General features: G+C 40.7%; 1 protein-coding gene across 1 annotated transcript in view; it reads left to right on the top strand.

Annotated features, from left to right (window-relative positions):
• Positions 1-18,759, top strand: part of zmynd10 (zinc finger, MYND-type containing 10) — a 77,850-nt gene that overhangs the window by 33,622 nt on the left and 25,469 nt on the right. The window contains exons 6-8 of the mRNA XM_068052300.1: positions 6,021-6,109; positions 9,934-10,037; positions 13,991-14,163. Coding sequence (XP_067908401.1) covers positions 6,021-6,109; positions 9,934-10,037; positions 13,991-14,163 — 366 coding nt within the window. The remainder of the gene's footprint in view (positions 1-6,020; positions 6,110-9,933; positions 10,038-13,990; positions 14,164-18,759) is intronic.

The raw sequence follows: 18,759 nt of genomic DNA, 5'->3' as shown, positions 1-18,759 counted from the left end.
TTTGTTAATTAAGGATGTCATTAGCACAGTAGCGAGAGATGATCTTAGCTCGGAAGATTGGAAGATTTAGATGTAAAATCAGTTTGGGTCGAGATAAGAAATAGGAAAAGTAAAAGGGTGCTTGTGGGAGTAGTTTATAGGCCCCCCTAACAGTACACTTAGGACAGAGTATACAGGAAGAAATAAATGGGGTATGTAAGAAAGGTACTGCAATAGTCATGGGTAACTTTAATCTACATGTAGATTGTGCGAATCAGATTGGCAAAGGTAGCCTGGAAAATGAGTTCATGGAGTGTATTCGGGACAGTTTCTTAGAGCAGTACATTCTAGAGCCAACTAGGGAGCAGGCTATTCTCAACCTGGTAATGTGCAATGAGACAGGATTAATCAATAACCTCATGGTAAAGGAGCCGCTAGGTGACAGCGATCATAACATGATAGAATTTCACATTCATTTTGAAAGAGGGAAGGGTGGGTCTAAAACTAGTGTGTTAAACCAAAATAAAGGTAATTACAAGGGTATGAAGGCAGAACCAGCTAAAGTGAACTGGCAAACTAGTTTAAAAGGTAGGACGGTAGAGATGCAGTGGCAGACTTTTAAGGAGTTTTAATAACTCTCATCAAAGATTTATCCCAGTGAGAAAGAAAGATTCTTTGAGAAGGATGCATCATCCGTGGCTAAATAAGGAAGTTAAGGATAGTATCAAATTAAAAGAAGTACTGTACAAATCCGCAAAGACTAGCAGTAGGTCAGAAGATTGGACAGATTTTAAGAACCAGCATAGAATGATGAAAAAAAATTAAGAGGAAGAAAGTAGAGTACGAGAGAAAACTAGCTAGTAATGTAGAAACTCTGACTTTCTGTTTTTATAAGTATTTAAATAGGAAGAGAGTAACTAAAGCTAGAGTTGGTCCTCTGGAGCAAAGGTGGATAAAAGGGAGCCTGTAGATGTGGTGTACTTGGATTTCCAAAAGGCATTTGATAAGGTGCCACATCAAAGGTTACTGCTCAAGATAAGAGCACATGGTGTTGGGGGTAACATTTTGGCATGGATAAAGGAGTGGTTAGCTAAGAGGAAGCAGAGAGTAGGGATAAATGGGTATTTTTCAGGTTGGCAAGCTGTAACTCGTGGAGTACCACAGGGATCAGTGCTGTGGCCTCAACTATTTACAATTTATATCAATTACTTGGATGAAGGGACCGGATGTACGGTAGCTAAATTTGCCGATGACACCAAGATAGGAAAGAAAGTAAGTTGTCAAGAGAAGGTTAATAGTCTACCAAAGGATATAGAAGTATTAAGTCAGTGGTCAAAAATTTGGCAGATGGAGTATAATGTGGGAAAATGTGAACTTGTCCACTTTGGCAGGAAGAATGGAAAAGCTGTATGCTATTTAAATGGAGAGAGATTGCAGAATTTGGTGGTACAGAGGGTTCTGTGTGTCCTGGTACATGAATCACAAAAGGTAGGTATGCAGGTACAGCAAGTGATTAGGAAGGCAAATGGAATGTTGGCATTTATTGCAAGGAGAATCAAGTATAAAAATAGGGAAGTTTTACTCCAGCTGAACAGGACCTTTGTGAGACTACATCTGGAGTACTGTTTACAGTTTTGGGTTCCTTATTTGAAAAAGGATATCACTGCTTTAGAAGCAGTTCAGAAAAGCTTTGCTCGACTAATTCCGGGAATGAAGTGCTTATCTTATGAAGAAAGGTTGAACAGGTTGGGCCTATACCTGTTGGAGTTTAGAAGAATGAGAGATGATCCTATTGAAACATACAAGATCCTGAGGGGACTTGATAGAGTGGGTACCAGGAGAATGTTTCCTCTTGTGGGAGAGACTAGAACTAGAACAGTTTAGGAACAAGAGGTCTCCCTTTTAAAACGGAGACGAGAAATTTTTTTTCACTCGAAGGATTGTTAGTCTGTGGAATTCTCTTCCCCATAAAGCAGTGGAGGCTGGGTCATTGAATTTGTTCAAGGCTGAGTTAGATAGATTTTTGATCTACAAGGGAGTCAAGGGTTATGGGGGCCAACAGGAAAATGGAGTTGAGACCACAACCAGATCAATCATGATCTTATCGAAGGGCAGAGCAGGCTTGAAGGGCCAAATGATATACTCTTGCTCCTAAGTCCTATGTTCCTATATTCTTCCACCAAAGTGCTCCCCAACTGATACCCCTTCCACCTGCCCAGCTCCTTTCCCTAAAACCAAGTCCAAAACCACCCTCTCTCTTGTTGGGCTTGGTATGTACTACTAAAAATGTTCTCCTGAATGCATTTTAAGAATTCTGCTCCCCCTGTGCCTTTCACATTAATTCGATCCCCGTTTAATATTAAGAGTAGTTGAAGTCTCCCACTATTACTGCCCTATTGTTTTTGCACTTCTCAGAGATTTGCCTACCTATTTGCTCTCAGCCTTATTCCCTAGACTTCTTGCATTAAAGTATATGCCATTTAGCATTGCCAAACTCCCTTGTTGTCCATTTTCTAGCCTTTGTTTCCTCTGCCATCCAAGCACACTTACTAATTTTCTGCCTTCTATTTCCAACATTTCTTCTCTCCCTTCTGAATCTCATTGGCGCACGGGCAGCACAGTGGGGCAGTGGTTAGCACCGCAGCCTCACAGCTCCAGGGACCCGGGTTCAATTCTGGGTACTGCCTGTGCGGAGTTTGCAAGTTCTCCCTGTGACTGCGTGGGTTTTTGCCGGGTGCTCCGGTTTCCTCCCACCGCCAAAGACTTGCAGGTGATAGGTAAATTGGCCATTGTAAATTGCCCCTAGTGTAGGTAGGTGGTAGGGAATATGGGATTACTGCAGGATTAGTATAAATGGGTGGTTCTTGTTCGGCACAGACTCGGTGGGCGGAAGGGCCTGTTTCAGTGCTGTATCTCTAAATAAATTAATTAATTAAATAAAACCTTAGGTTCCCATCCCACTGCCAAGCTAGCTTAAACCCTCCCCATAGCACTAGCAAAAGCCTCTGTGAGGATTTTGGTCCCAGTCCTGTTGAGGTGCATCCTGTTCAGCTTGTACAGATCCCACCTCTTCCAGAAACCGTCTCAATGCCTCACCAATCTAAAGCCCTCCCTCCTGCACCATCTGTCCAGCCACGTATTCATCAGCTCTATCTTCCTCTTTCTGTATTCACTAGCATGTGGCACCAGGAATAATCCAGAGATTACTACCTTTTGAGGTCCTGCTTTTCAATCTCTCTCCTAGCTCATCTAACTCTGCCTTCGGTCTGCATCTGTCCTTCTGCCTGCATCATTGGTGCCGATATGGACCACAACGTCTGGCTGTTCACCCTTGCCCTGCCCCCCTCACTTCCCAAAATGTCCTGCAGCTGCTCAGTGACATCCTTGACTCTGGCATTAAGGAGCCAACATACTATCCTGGAGTCACATCTGCAGCCACAGAAGCGCCTGTCTGTTCCTCCACTATCAAATCCTCCGCCACTATCGCTCTTCCACTCCTCTTCCTTCCCCCCACCTCCACCGACTCCCACCACCCCATGCAGTTGAACTGTTAAAAAACACTAAGATTGGAAAAAGATGCCCTGCACTAAATACTTGTTTAAATTGAGTACAGGAATGTACATTTCGGAGGAATGCCTGAGAATGTGGAAGGGACTATAATGAGGTATAGAAAATATTATAAATGATAAACCCAAAATATTAACTGTAAGAAATTCATCTTTATTTGTTTTATCAACTAATAAGTATTTGGTATTTGGAACAAATTGGCAGTTAAGGGTATTAGAGGAAAAAACATCAGTGACATTCAGAGTACAGCTGGTTGGTGCAGTGGGACATTTACAGTCCTAAAAGTGATTAGCTTTGATGGGCTGAATGACTGACTGTTTGTCAGCCCTACCTAGCTTTTCTAATGTGCTTATCATTGCCCTAATGTGTCCCTGGTTTATTAGGTGTTAGACTTGGCTCAATATTTGTACTCTGGCCTCTAAGTCAGAAGATTGTGGATTCAAGTTCCACTCCAGCACTTGAGTACATAATTGCACCTGACACTTCAGTACAGTGCCGAGGAGTATTGCTTTGTTGAAGATCCCGTCTTTTTAATGAGATGTTAAAACAAGGCCTCAGCTGCTCTCTGAGGTCAGGTTGGCATAAAAGATCCCATGGCTTGAAATAATAGCAGGGAAGTTTTCTTTATCCTTCAACCAACACCCCTCAAAAGACAGATTGTCTGGCCATTTATCTCATTGTTGCTGTGGGACCTTACTATGCACAAATCGGTTACCGCAATTCTCTACATTACAACAGTGACTACATTCCAAAAGTACTTCATTGGCTGTAAAGCACGTCTGCACAATTTGAGGCCATGAAAGGTGCTATATAATGTAAGTTTGTTCTTCTTTGTCTGAAACCTTGCACAGAAACTTCCTGCTTCAAAGCAATGAGTTTATGGCCCAGTCTTAATTCAAGGTTAAGACTTTAATTCTAATAATTCTAATCTTTAAGCATTAATTTCCCACTTTGCTATATTATTTACATTGCTTCATTCAAACTGTTGGATAATTCAAACATTTTTAGCCCAGAAATGACCTTGAATTGTCAGATATTTTAATTTTTATTTTTGGCAAGTTTAGAAATGGGTAGTTGGATTGATTTTTAGTTTGTATAGAAACCCGAACACGCTGGCTTTAAGATAAAAAGGTCAAATGGTTACAAAGAGGCTGGAGGGGTCTGCACTCCATTGAATGCTCCTTTCCATTTTCCGTGGCAAATAATCATGAATTCCCAACAGAAGGATGTATGACAGGATGGAATGGGAAAAAGTCATTCAACTCAACAATCCCCTTCCATCCACAAGCTGTGTAACATTTGCCTCATCATGGTTTATACCTAACGTGCTCAGCTATTGAGAGCTTGGTATGCAAAATTAGTCAAACCTTGCAATATCTATCTAAAACCCTTACAACTTACATTTAGCTTTGGTTACTTTCAGTAAGAAGACATTTCCATGTCCCCAAAAACTCAGCAATATTGTGTTCCATGGAGTGTTTGATCTTCTCTATTGTACTTGTACTTCTAATCTTCAATCCACTTTGCAATCAGATATTTATCCCACCTTTTTGATTTAAAGAAATGAATTGATGCAACATGAACAACTTTTGCTAGGTTTCTAACCTATACGTTCACAACTTCATGTAGATGCAGAACACAAATCGTTTTCAATCTCTTACCCCAAATTGCACAATGTTCTAAATCTGGTAAGCAAGAGCATGAGAAAGGGAAGCGGCTAACCAACTTCCTATGTCACTTGGAACTTATTTCAAAACTCATTCTGACCAATGTTGACTATTTTTCAAATGTACTTCCCTTCACCCCAAACTGGAATCAGGAACTTGTCTAATCCTCTTAAATGTATCTGCAAAGTCTAAATTTGCTGCACCTTGATACCAGGTTACTGTACACGTCAACAGGTTTGAATCTTGCAAGTGTGTTGTTGGCAGCAGCCATTTGATGCTTGCACTGCAGATGCACATGAAAATATAATAGAGGCAAGCTCTCATCTATCTCCAAAAGCATTCAGGACTGCAATCTTTGTGTATGTTAAATAGCAGAAAAAACACTTTCCGTTGGTCCTCAAACTGTTCTGGAGACAACTTGTGGCACATGGCGAAAGCCAGGTCATATTGGTCTCAGCTTGGGAACAACACTCCTACCAAGTGAGGGAGAATATAAAAGCACCACAGGTTAACTATAACTATTACCTATACTGATACAATCATTGTTAATAATTGTAATTATCTAATAAAATTGGATAAAGTAAGTGCAGCTTTGTTGTAGATTTGGTCCCCCAACATGCACTTTACAGTGCACAAATTACAAATGCAGCATAGTATTTCTTGAATCCGAATGAACTCTGAACAAAGCAAAACTGCAATATTACTTGGAACCATTTCTACAATGTTTGTGGAACTTTCTGCTTCAAAGATAAATTGTGGTACATGTATTGGTTGAAATGTTATGTGTTTGTATTTTGTATTGTAAAGGAATTGCAGAAGCAGTGTCAAGAGCTGGAATTTGATATCTCCCTGAAAGCTCTCTCCATTCTTCGATATATAACTGATCACATTGACAGGTATGTAACTGGACCACTGTTGTGTGTAGCAGATGCATTGTTAAAGAAGACTGATTAGGAAATTTTGTAGCTTTTTTTAGTGTATCAATTTGGCACTTATTGAGATGAAGTATGTTGATACTGGAATGGAAAGCATTCCATATTTTGCCCTCAGGTTGATGATGCACTCCTATTATTGGTTAAGTGTTGGATACTATGCCCCTTGCACTATTCCAGCAAGGTTCTCGAACCCCAGTATCTGTACCAGTGCTATGGCAGTGAGACAGTCCCATTTATTACATCAACTATATTCACAGCCTCTTGGTTGATATTGGCCAGATTTTTTTAAAATTGCACACTCTTAAAGCACAGCTCATTGAATTTTGGGCTGGGAATCCTGATTGCTATGAGCAGGATCGCATGAGAAGGTTGCATTCTATACTTTTTCAGATTAACGTTGCTCCTGTTGCACATTGTGTATATACAGCCTGTTATGGCAATGTGGTGCAGGGTGTGGGTGGTTCCCATTGTTCAACTCCCACCTGACCATAGGAAATGTTTTTTTGTTATTAGAGTTTAATCCCTGTGTGTTTTATTTGTCAAATAAACAGACAGCAACAGGTTTTCTTGTAGATTTTGTCATGCAGGCCCCCCATCTGCCAAGACTGAGGCACACATTATTTCGCCACCTAAACATTAAAACGTAAAATTGTGGCTGGGAAGAAAAAAGGGCCTATCACAAGGAATTGCCAAGCCCCTGACTGGACAAACATTTGCATACTGGCAAACAGTGTTGGAACAAAGGACCCAGTCCCTGCTTCTCCAAAACACAGAAGACCTGGTCAGGCCAGTTTAGTCACATGACTAACTGGCTGTTTGAATTTGAACTTGCTGAGAGAAAGAAACTCAAAGCTGTTTGCTCCTGGACTGAGAACACCTCTCCTGTTTGCTCCCATCTCTTTCTCACGAAATGGAAGACCCATTGAAGACACGTGAATTCAAAGAGAGAAAAGAGTGAACAAGGTTTAAGAAGAATACTGGGCCCCAATGAAAAGAAAGAGCTGTCTACAAGCAAAGACTCTGCGGTGAGCTGGAAACACAGGAACAATAACAAGAAACCCCCTCCAGAGATTGCCTCAAACCTCTCTGTTTTTCTTCTTTTCTGTCCCTATTTGCATGTGTGTATCGCGTGTGCGTGCTAGCTTGGGCGCGTTGTATATCCGTAGGCGTTAATCGAATTAGAGTTTAAGTAAGTTTCATAAATTGCACTTTTCTTCTGTAAACCTAAGAAAACCTGGTGTGCTCATTTCTTTGCCTTATAATTGGAAAGTGGTGAACAAGGAATCATCAAGGGGGAGCTCAAAACACAGTGTGTTTAAAAATTAAACCCTTTTACAAAAAGACCAAGTGAAGACAGTAAAAGATCCCTAGACATCTTTCTCAGCTGGTCGTTACAGTTTAAAAGAAGATTAATTATTTATTGTGCAATATGCCTTATCCTGAAATTGTGGCAACTGCATCCACTCACGCATTTACTCGTACATATGCACTCAAGAAGAGACAGATAGGAAAAGGGGTAAGTGGTTTTTAAGTGAGGTAGGGTTTTGGGGTTCACAGTAAACCTGTTGAATTCTCTCAGAGGTCAAGTTCTCTTTGGTTGTAGGCCAGAGGTGTTTGTAGCTTTCTCTCTTGGTTGAAAGTTCAGTTTGAAGACAGAGGATCACTTCTAATTCACTGCTGCACAAGTTGAAAATGTAGATTTTACATCAGGGTGCCCTCCTTGGCTGGTTGGATGTTGTTCCCAGCTCTTAGCTGGGCAAGCTTTTGGTGATGCTTCTTCATGGGTGTGTGTCTCTCTTTCACTCTTTTCAGGGAGCAACCTTTGAAGCTCAAAATGGGCTCACATTTTTGCCTCTGTTGGAAGACAGATTTTTGTCCGAGTAGTGACCCCAATGACCCAGAATGTGGTTACTTCACACCTTTGTTTCAGAAGAACCCGTTCAATTCAAAAATGCCTTCATGGGTTTAGGATGGGTGCAATTGCTACCTCTTAGCTTTGTTCGTACTAGCCATTAAACAGTTTGACTGTACAAAGCCACAATTGTGCACATTTAAAAAAAAGAAACATCCATTTCTTTAACTCTTCAGGGTGAGTTCTTGTAGTTTCAATCATTGCATTTTATGTGAGCACCATAAACTCCATCACCTTCTAAGATCTCTGTGCTCCTACTAATTCTGGTCGATTGTGTATTCCTGATTTTCATCCTTCCAACATTGGCACCTACCTACGCCCTAAGCTTTGGAATTCCCTCCCTAAACCCCTCTATTTCTCTGTTCTTCTTTAAGATACTCCTTAAAGCTTACCTTTCCTAATATCTCCTTATGTGACTTGGTGTTGAATTTTGTTTGTTAATGCTCCTGTAAAGTGCCTTGAGATGCATGCTAAAAGTGGTATATATTATATAAATATATTTTCTTTTTGCAATAATTGAAGTATTTTCACTTAAAGCGTTGTTTTCCTTTGGGTGTTGACATGTAATTTTAAATCAAAGATAGAGGAGGCATACATTCAAACATAACTCTAAAGTCCTTTCCATGATGGGAAAACATCTAAAATGCTGAAATACAGATGTGTGTCTGTGCAGTCTGAATTGGTGGGTTTTTTTTTTACATGCTGGTGCACTTGGTGGAACACTGCTCCTGGCATTAATACAATTCTAAAGGTAAATATTTCAGCCATTAGTTGCCACAAAAGGTTTCATGGGAACATCCAAGATGGCAAGAGGTTCGCTAGTTTTTTTCCTGATTATTTGGCTAGCTTAAATCTAAAGAAGGAACTTGCATTTTTGTTTAGGTGCCTTTCACAGCTGCATGATATCCCAATGCGCTTTGCAGCCAATTAAATTACTTTTGATGTGTAGTCACTGTTGTAATGTAGGAAACATGGCAGATAGTTTGTGCATAGCAAGGTCCCATATACAGCAATGAAATAAATGATCCGATCATCTCTTTTAGGTGTTGTTTGAGGGATAAATGTTGGCCAGGATGCCATGATACTGCCTGTGGAGAGTCTTTTAAGCGAAGGCAGGTCCCGGTCTTTGTCAGCAGTGTAGGGAGTGGAAGGGCATCCTTGTGATAGCATTGGGTTGGGTGGGATTCCAGGTCTGGGAATGCTGCATTCGTGGAGGTGACATCCTTTGGGTGAGACTTTAACCCAAGAGCCCTGACTACCCTCAGGTGGATGTAAAAGATTCCAGAGCACTGGTCGAAGAGGAACCAGGAGTTATTCAGGTGTCCTGGCCAACATTAATCCCATACCAACACAAATGAAACAGGTTATCTGATCATTTATTTTGTTTCTGTTTGTCGGACCATGTTGTGTACAAATTGGATGCTGAATGTGTCTGCATTACTACAATGACTACACTTCAAAAGCACTTAATTGCCTGTGAATCACTTTGGGACGCCATGCAGACGTGAAAGGTGCTGTATCCCTGAAACAGATTATTTGGTCAAATATCTCATTGCTGTTTGTGGGACCTTGCTGTGCACAAGTTGGCTGCCGCATTTCCTACATTACAACAGTGACTACATTTCAAAAAGTACTTAATTGGCTGTAAAGCACTTTGGAATATCTTGAGATCATGAAAGGTGCTATATAGCTGCAAGACTTCCTTTACATAAATGAAAGTTCTTGGTCTTTTCGTTTGAATAGCCCAACCAAATTGTGACAATATTTACCCAGTGAGATAGGCAAGTTTATATGTCTCCCTTTTGTTTTCAGTGCCTTCCTATCTTTGCTGTCTTGTTTCTCTTTACTGCACATTGTCTCTCTTTATCTGCAGCTTGCCACTGAGTGTCCAGACACGACTGCTGAACACACACAATATCCCATGCGTGTTGATTCACCTGGTGGAATACTGCCCCTGGAGCCGGTACAATTCCAAAGGTATGTGTTGCTGATGGTAGTTGCCATAAAAGTAGGTTACTTTGACCATCCAAGACATGCCAGTGTTTTTTTTTCCTTATCACTTGAGTACTTAAATATTACTGATCCTGGAGACACTTTTTTTTCGGCAAAGACAGATTTAGTCTTTGGCAGCAGCGAAGGGAGGGAAAGGTATTGTGTTGGAGGGAATTCCAGCTCTGGCACTGCTGATTTGTGACTTTGAGAGATGTCTGAAAATCTTGAATATGTTGTTTTGCAATGTGTTTGTTTGTGTATCTTTTTCTCTTCCTCGCTCTTTTACTCACTTCTATTTTCATTCATGCTAGCATTTCTTCACACAAACGTTTTGTACTCACCTGCAGTCTTTCTTTCATGTTTTTACAGATGTAAGAAATACAAATATTGTGATTATTGTAAATGAGTAAAACATGGACGCTTAGAGCTTTCAAAATTAATCTTTTATTCTTTATTTTAAAAAACTCAATTGAAGATGAGGGAAGACTATCTCCCTTTTCTTCTTCTCGCGCTCTCTGACTCCCCTCTTCATTTTTCATGGGTGTCATTAAATGCAGTATTAATATTTTCCATCTGTCAACACAACACAAATGATAATGAAGGATAATTAGTACTTTGCTTCAAAATTCAACAAATTTGTATCATTTCTTAAAAATGAACACAAATCAACAGAAGAAAAGATACTTGTTCTCTCAATTTAATCTACTTTAGTTTATAGAACACAAAACATACTATAACAGTACTGATACGATCAGGTGAGAAAGATATCTAGGGGTCTTTTCAGCCTTCATCTGGTCTTATTGTAGCAGGATTTAATTTTAAACACACTGTGTTTTGAACTCCCCCTTGGTGAATCCTTGTTCACCACTTTCCAATTATAAGGCAAAGAAATTAGCATAAACAGGCTTTCTTAGGTTTAAAGAAGAAAAGTGAAATTTATTAAAACTTAAACTTAAACTCTGATATGGTTAACGCCTACGGATATACAACACGCCCACGCTTGCATGCACGTGCGATACACACATGCAAATAGGCACAGAAAAGAATAGAAGAAAAATAGAGAGGTTTGAGGCAATATCAGAAGAGTTGTTTTCTGTGCTTCAAGCTCATTATGGTCCTTTTGTAAGTAGTCTTGCTTTTCATTGGGGCCCAGTATTATTCTTAAACCTTGTTCACTGTAGGAGACTTTTCTCTCTTGGGGTTCATGTGTCTTCAATGGGTCTTCAGTTCTGTGAGAAAGAGATGGGAGCAGACAGGAGAGAGATCTTTTCAGTCCAGGAGCAAATAGCTTTCTGAGTTCAAATTCTCTGTGGCTAGTTCAAATTCAAAAAACTCCAACCACCAGTTAGTCAATGTGACTAAACTGGTCTGAACAGGTCTTCTGTGTATTGGGAAAGCAGGGACTGGGTTCTTTGTTCCAACACTGTCTGCTAGTATGCAAAAAAGGTCTTTCTGGCGAGGGCCCTGGCAATTCCTTGTGATAGGTCCTCTTTTCTTCCCTGCAGCAATTTTAAGTTTTAATGTTCATGTGGCGAAGTAATGTGTGCCTCATTCTTGGCAGCTGGAGGCCTGCATGACAGTACACTTTTTTTTATTTTGCATGCAGAACACATACAACCTCTCTATTAACAGAAAGCACTGAATATAAACCTGAAAAAAGTTTTTCAAATTTGAAAAACAACCAGTCAAAACCCCTGAGAATGTAAAGAAAAGTATTCCACTAGGCCAACTGACTGGTAGTTAGATATATTTCACATGTTCAGACTGAATAATCCCAATTTAGCTCAATATCACAGTTCTGGACAAAAATGATAAGTCCAAGCTCTAACTTTCAGGAGAGATTGAGGTCTTTATGTAAAAACTTTCATGAAGGCACAAAAGAATATGGCAATATAGTGGATAAATTTATTCAAGTTATTGTGAAAAATATAAATTTGGAATTTTACTTTTGTTTTAGCCAACAAAAATATAGAAAAATAATTGGTGCATTAGAAATTTAAGGTACCATGTGGGAAAATCAAGATTTTCAGATGAAACATTTTCAAAGGGTTTTGAGCAAGTTGTGGAGAAAGATAATTTAGTGCGATCCAGTTGCCAGATTGTTCAATTATAGGGGGCTGTGGAAAACACGTTCATGATTCCACTAAGAGGCTCACATTACTACAGACTGCAGCCAATCAAGTTGAAGCTAGATACTGTATTCATTCAAGTTTGATTTTTTTTAGAATAAGTGGCTAATTTCAAATTTACTTTGTAAAGTTATGCATTTGCAAAAAAAATGTGAATTTGCGATGGGATGTCCAACCTTTCACCAGTACCAGTGGTCAATAAATTGCTGGGCATCAGAATCCTTTACAATGACTCTGGTAATCTTTGGGCAAAATGTCACTAAAATCAGAAAACAGATGGTGGACTATCAACGAGAAAGCAGCAAATTCAGTAACCAAGAGCAGCTGATGTAAGAAGATATATTAATATGGTTTTTGATACATTACTTTCATTCCATTCTCCTCTGATTCTTGCTGAGGCACAGTTCCCTGGGGGAGGAGGGATCACAGATCACAGTTCAGTGCAAACACATGTTTACCCCATGTTGTCCCCATGCACAATTTCCAGCAGGTGTCACTGGAGAGCAATAGAGAACCAGAACTCCATTACAGCATTCACTTGGTTGTTAATTATCCCAAGGTCTTTGAACTTCTAGATGAATTAGTGAAGGCATTCTCTGTGTGAAGTAACACTTTTCATTTACAAGTTTAAACCTTGTCGTCTAGAAGACATAGATGACGGAATAGAGGGTTTGCAGATAACATTGAGTTAGAGGCACAGTAAATTGTGTCAATCTGAAGTAAGACATTGCAAAGGGGATGCAGATTAAGTGAATGGGAAAAACTATGGCAGATGGAGTTCAATGTGGGGAAGTGTGTGGCCATCCATTTTGGATCAGTGAAAGGCAAATTGAAATATTTTCTTAATGGTGAGAGATTAGGAGCTGTGACGAAGCAAAGGGATTTAAGAGTAAGTCAGTAAAAGCTAGTGTACCTGAACAAAAAGTAATCAAAAAGGCTGATCGAATGTTGGCCTTTGTCTCAAGGTGGATGGAATTCCAAGTGCAAAAGTGATTTCTTTGAGCAAAGCCCTTGCAGGGTTAAATTACAAGGATGGGTTGCATAAGCTTGGCTTGTATTCCTTTGAGTTTGAAAGATTCAATGTTGACGTTTCCCCTTCTGAAACCATGTTGACTGCTGATGATCATACATACCGTACTGATAATTGATTCCATTATTTTAATGCAGTACAAATCTTCTCATTGCTTGTATCTATTGAAACATCAGGACAAATATTACAAATGTTAATTCAATGAGTGAGTCACAGACTAAGCCACAAAATTGTGTTCCCTAATTATTCTGGTTTTGAAGTTGACTTCGCACTTTACAAATAACTGTGGTTCCAAGACTCAACTGGAATGAATACTTTTAAAGTTGTGGTTAGATCAGTGAGACAATATCAGTTTTATGGCTGGAGATGAAGATTTCTATTTATTTATTTGACCCAAACTGGCTCGTTGAGAGCTAAGCAGAAAGTCAGTGCTGGAGTTTTATCAATAAACACAAATGTCATTATAAGGAGCGTATTCTTTATTCCACTGCCCTGGTAATTAAGCTTTGATAAATCTGAGTTCATTATAAGTTGTTCTCCTGTGCTGTCTGTGCACAGTGATCTGTGACAACAGCTTGGTTTTGTTTAATCAGCCTCATAATTCTTTTAGTTCATCCGCAGGATAAAATGAGTTACAGGTGTGTTCAATACTTTCCTCCGGTCGTATTTACTATTGGATATTCATAGAATGTTGGATTGTAATACTGATGGACTTGCAAATGCTGGGTGAAGTCTTTACTGAGTTAGTTCAATCTTTGGGTCTGTTTGCATCCGAATAGGTGAACTGCAGAAGTATGCTGATGGCAAGTGGTACACGGTACCACTTGAGGACAAACTGAAAATAACCAAGCTGGATGGACAGGTGTGGATTGCATTGTACAACCTGGTGCTAAAACCTGACTGTCAGCAGAGGTATGACTTCAACAACTTCAACAAGAACCAGTTGCTCAAGGTACAGCTTTTCAGACAAAGGTTTTTGTTTGCCAATTTCAATTAATGAATAGACTACCTTTTCTTGGGTAAAGAATTGGATTTATCAGCAGTCACATCAGTTGTACTGATTGTTTTGGCATTTTTCTTTCTCTATAAACTCATCTGGCTCCACTCCCAAACTTTTTTTCCCTCATATGGTAAGGTGACATTGGGTGATCTGCTTCAGGACTCTACCAACACGCTGCAAATGGACTCTGAATGTTTATCCTGTGAGTGTCTTAGCTACACAAGCCATGGAGGTTTCCATTTCAATCTTTGGTCTGTGGTGAGTTAGTTAATCTTGGCTAGAAAATTGGTAGAGGTCATAGAATTGTCCCGGTAACCCTGGGCTAGAAAGGAGAAAACAGGCAAAGATTTGTGTTCTGCACAATAACCCATGGTGGAAGCATGCATTCATGAATATAAGCTGAAGACCAGTTCAAAGTAGGGTATGAGACCAGTCTGATCAATTGTCATTGTTGAGATTCGCACACAAGGAATGGTCACTTGGCAGGCTAGCAGAGAGCAAGCAGGACATGGAAATGTAATCTAGCAACAAGTCCACACTTTCAGGAGAGGAGAGAGGGGAACTTAGTCAAAGGCAATACAAAAAGGAGCTCAAAAACTACATGGAGATGACTATTTCCTTCAGTTTGCCTCCAAAGGGAGCACATGTCCTGTGCTTATTTTTTCAATATATCGGCATGGTTAAGATTGGCTATTGAAAGAACTTGTGGCATGTGGATCTTTTTTTCTCCCCTTGCACCCACTCCCCACAACCTCAGTGATACATTATGTTTGGTGCCTACTGTACTCTGCAGCTGCACTCCTAAGGTTTCTGTCGATACTGTAGACATCATAATAGAATTGAGCTATGACAATATTTTATGCATATAATTTATTTTTTTATATTAAATTCAGTATGTGAGGTGTGTGCTGTATTGAAAACTCAACTACCTCCTACTCCTGTACGTTGTGCTGTGATACATATCGTCAATATTAAAAGTGATGCAATGTTTCATAGCGCAATCGCTCCAAATGCTTTCTGGAATTTTCTTTATCTCCTTTTATCCCCACAGTAACTGAAATTCTAATCTCCAAAATAAAATTAAATGTCTTCATTAAAGTATGTACTTGAAGGCCTCAGCCACTCTCACAATCCTGAGCTCAGCTTGATATTTTGGCTCAGGGCTGAGACTTTAAATGTAAATTGGAATGTGCAATCTGACTATATGCAGTGTACGAACATACAAATTAGGAGCAGAAGGAGGCCATTTGGCCCCTTGAGCCTGCTCTGCCATTCAATAAGATCATGGCTGATCGGTTTGTGTCTCGAATTCAACACTCCCATCTAGCCCCAATAACATAGGACCTTAGAAAATAGGAGCAAGAGTAGGCCATTCGGCCCTTCGGATCTGCTCCGCCATTCAAAAAAGATCATGGCTGATTGTCTAATTTAGTACCCTGTTCCCACTTTCTCCCCATATCCCTTGATCCCTTTGGCATTAAGAAATATATCTATCTCCTTCTTGAATATATTTAATGACTTGGCCTCCACTGCCTTCTGCGGTAGAGAATTCCACAGGTTCACCACCCTCTAAGTGAAGAAATTTCTCCTCCTCTCGGTTCTAAATGGAATACCCCATATCCTGAGACAGTGACCCCTGGTTCTGGACTCCCTAGCCATCAGGAACATTCTCCCTGCATCTAGCCTGTCTAGTCCTGTTAGAATTTTATAGGTTTCTATGAGATCCCCTCTCATTCTTCTAAACTCTAGTGAATATAGGCCTAGTCGATCCAATCTCTCCTCATACGTCAATCCTGCCATCCCAGGAATCAGCCTAGTAAATCTTCTTTGCATTCCCCCCATGGCAAGAACATCTTTCCTCAGATAAGGAGACCAAAACTGCACACAATACTCCAGATGTGATCTCACCAAGGCCCTGTAAAACTGCAGTAAGACATCCTTGCTGCTGTACTCAAATCCTCTTGCAATGAAGGCCAGCATACCATTCGCCTTCCTAACTGCTTGCTGCACCTGAATGCTTGTGTACAGGTCTTCATTACTATTGCCAGAATGTTGCCAGGGCCCTTAGCCTTTGCAGTATCTAGTGCTTTCAGTCGTTTCTTGATATCACGTGGAGTGAATCAAATTGGCTGAAGACTGGCATCTGTGATGCTGGGGACTTCAGGAGGAGGCCAAGATGGATCAGCAACTCGGCACTTCTGGCTGAAGATTGTTGCAAATGCTTCAGCCTTATCTTTTGCCCTGATGTGCTGGGCTCCCCCATCATTGAGGATGGGGATATTACCTCCTCCAGTTAGTTGTTTAATTATTCACCACCATTGATGACTGGATGTGGCAGGACTGAAGAGCTTGGATCTGATCCGTTGGTATGGGATCGCTTGGCTCTGTCTATCGCATGCTGCTTATACTGTTTTGTATGCAAGTAGGCCTTGGTTGTAGCTTCAGGTTGACGCCTCATTTTGAGGTATGCCTGGTGCTGCTCCTGGCATGCCCTCCTGCACTCTTCATTGAACCAGGCTTGGTCCCCCGGCTTGATGGTAATGGTAGAGTGGGAGATATGCAGGGTCATGAGGTCACAGATTGTGGTTGAGTACAATTCTGCTGCTGCTGTGCGCCTCATGGATGCCCAGTTTTGCTTTGCTAGATCTGGTCGAAATCTATCCCATTTAGCATGGTGGTAGTGCCACACAACACAATGGAGGGTATCCTCAATGTGAAGACAGGACTTCATCTCCACAAGGACTGTGCTGTGGTCATTCCTACCAATACTGTCATGGACAAATGTATCTGCAGCAGGCAGATTGGTGAGGACAAGGTCAAGTATATTTTTCCCTCGTGTTGGTTCCCTCAACACCTGCCACAGACCCAGTCTAGTAGTTATGTCCTTTAGGACTTGGCCAGCTCGGTCAGTAGTGGTGCTACCGAGCCACTCCTGGTGATGGACATTGAACTCCCCCATTCAGAGTACATTCTGCACCATTGCCACCCTCAGTGCTTCCTCCAAGTGCTGTTCAACATGGAGGATTACTGATTCATCAGCTGAGGGGGGGACAATATGTAGTAATCAGCAGGAGGTTTCCTTGCCCTGTTTGACCTGATGCCATGAGACTTCATGAGGTCTGGAGTCGATGTTGAGGACTCCCAGGGCAATTCCCTCCTGGCTGTATACCACTGTGCCGCCACCTCTGCTGGGTCTGTCCTGCCAGTGGGACAGGACATACCCAGGGATGGTGATGGCAGTGTCAGGTATATTGTCTTTAAGGTATGATTCCGTGAGTATGACTATGTCAGGCTGTTGCTTGACTAGTCTGTGGGACAGCTCTCCCAACTTTGGCACAAGCCCCTAGATGTTAATAAGGAGTAATGATGAACTACTAATGCATGAGAACAGTTGTGTGCATAGTGAGTAACTTAGGCAACTCAGAGTGTAAATTGTTACGATTCTGTAGTTTTTTTTTCCGGGAAGTTTGTAGTGTGCCTTTAAAGCTGTAAAAGGATCAGTACTGCTTTAAGTCAACAAGCTCCAGGGACTGTGAGTCAAAGGTGAGTTTTAGACGGATCACTTTTTCACCCCTCAAAACAATTCTAAAGCTAAATTACTTTAACTACTGAACTGTAATTGCTGAATTTATCACCAAAGAGGAGCATCACTTCAACTTCTGAAATAAACTACTGACTGTCCTACTGTTGAAGAACCTTTTTTTCCCCCATTGGACGGCAGTGAGGACTTCAAGCAACCTTGGAATTTTCCACATTGGAAGATTCTACTTCGGCAGGAGTGTAAATCTGCATGGACACTTTTTTTTCTATTTAAATGTTGTTTATATCTTAGTTGTGTTTAAGAATTTAGTTTTTTCTAATTAAACAGTTAATTTGTTAATTTAAAGGCACCTGGTCTGGTTAGCCTCATTCGGGGTGTTAAGAGATCGTCACTTTGGCTGTGGCTTTCTTTGATTTGGAAAGTTTATAGTGATATGTTAGGCGAGCTGTGGAGCGACGGGACTGAAACAACAGTGCATTTCTCCCACTGCCATCAGAATCATATATTTTGTTTGGGGGCTTTGTCTTGAGCGGTCAGTCGTAACAAAATGATAATGCAGGCACATTTTTTTGGTTTTTTTGTATGAAAAGAGGGATGTTTGGGATAGAAATGCAATATTGTACCAATGTGCCTCCTGGCTTGCCATAGTCATGTGATCTCTACCATGAGGCATTCTGTCTGCAGGCAGCCATTAGTCAGTTTCAACAAAGACTCAGTATACACCAGACTGGTGTCCTGTGAGCTCGTAACATGTGTGAGCTGATCAGAGCGAGTCTGTATGCATTTGTAATGAGTAGGTCACGTCTGACTACGCTAGTTGAAACCATTGAGGAGATTATTAACATGGTGAATAAGGGAATGTTAGCCATATGGACTACCAGAAGAAAGGCATTTGATTAATGTTTCACACAACAGATTAGTAGCAATTATGAAATTGTGCAGAATTGGAGGCAACATTGCGATATGGGTTGGAAATTGGTTGGGAGGTAGGAGACAGAGTACAAAGA

This window comes from Heterodontus francisci, chromosome 19, assembly GCF_036365525.1.
Source record: "Heterodontus francisci isolate sHetFra1 chromosome 19, sHetFra1.hap1, whole genome shotgun sequence".
NCBI lineage: Eukaryota > Metazoa > Chordata > Chondrichthyes > Heterodontiformes > Heterodontidae > Heterodontus > Heterodontus francisci.
The sequence above is the reverse complement of the archived record's forward strand: the minus strand, read 5'-3'. Positions and strand labels throughout refer to the sequence as shown.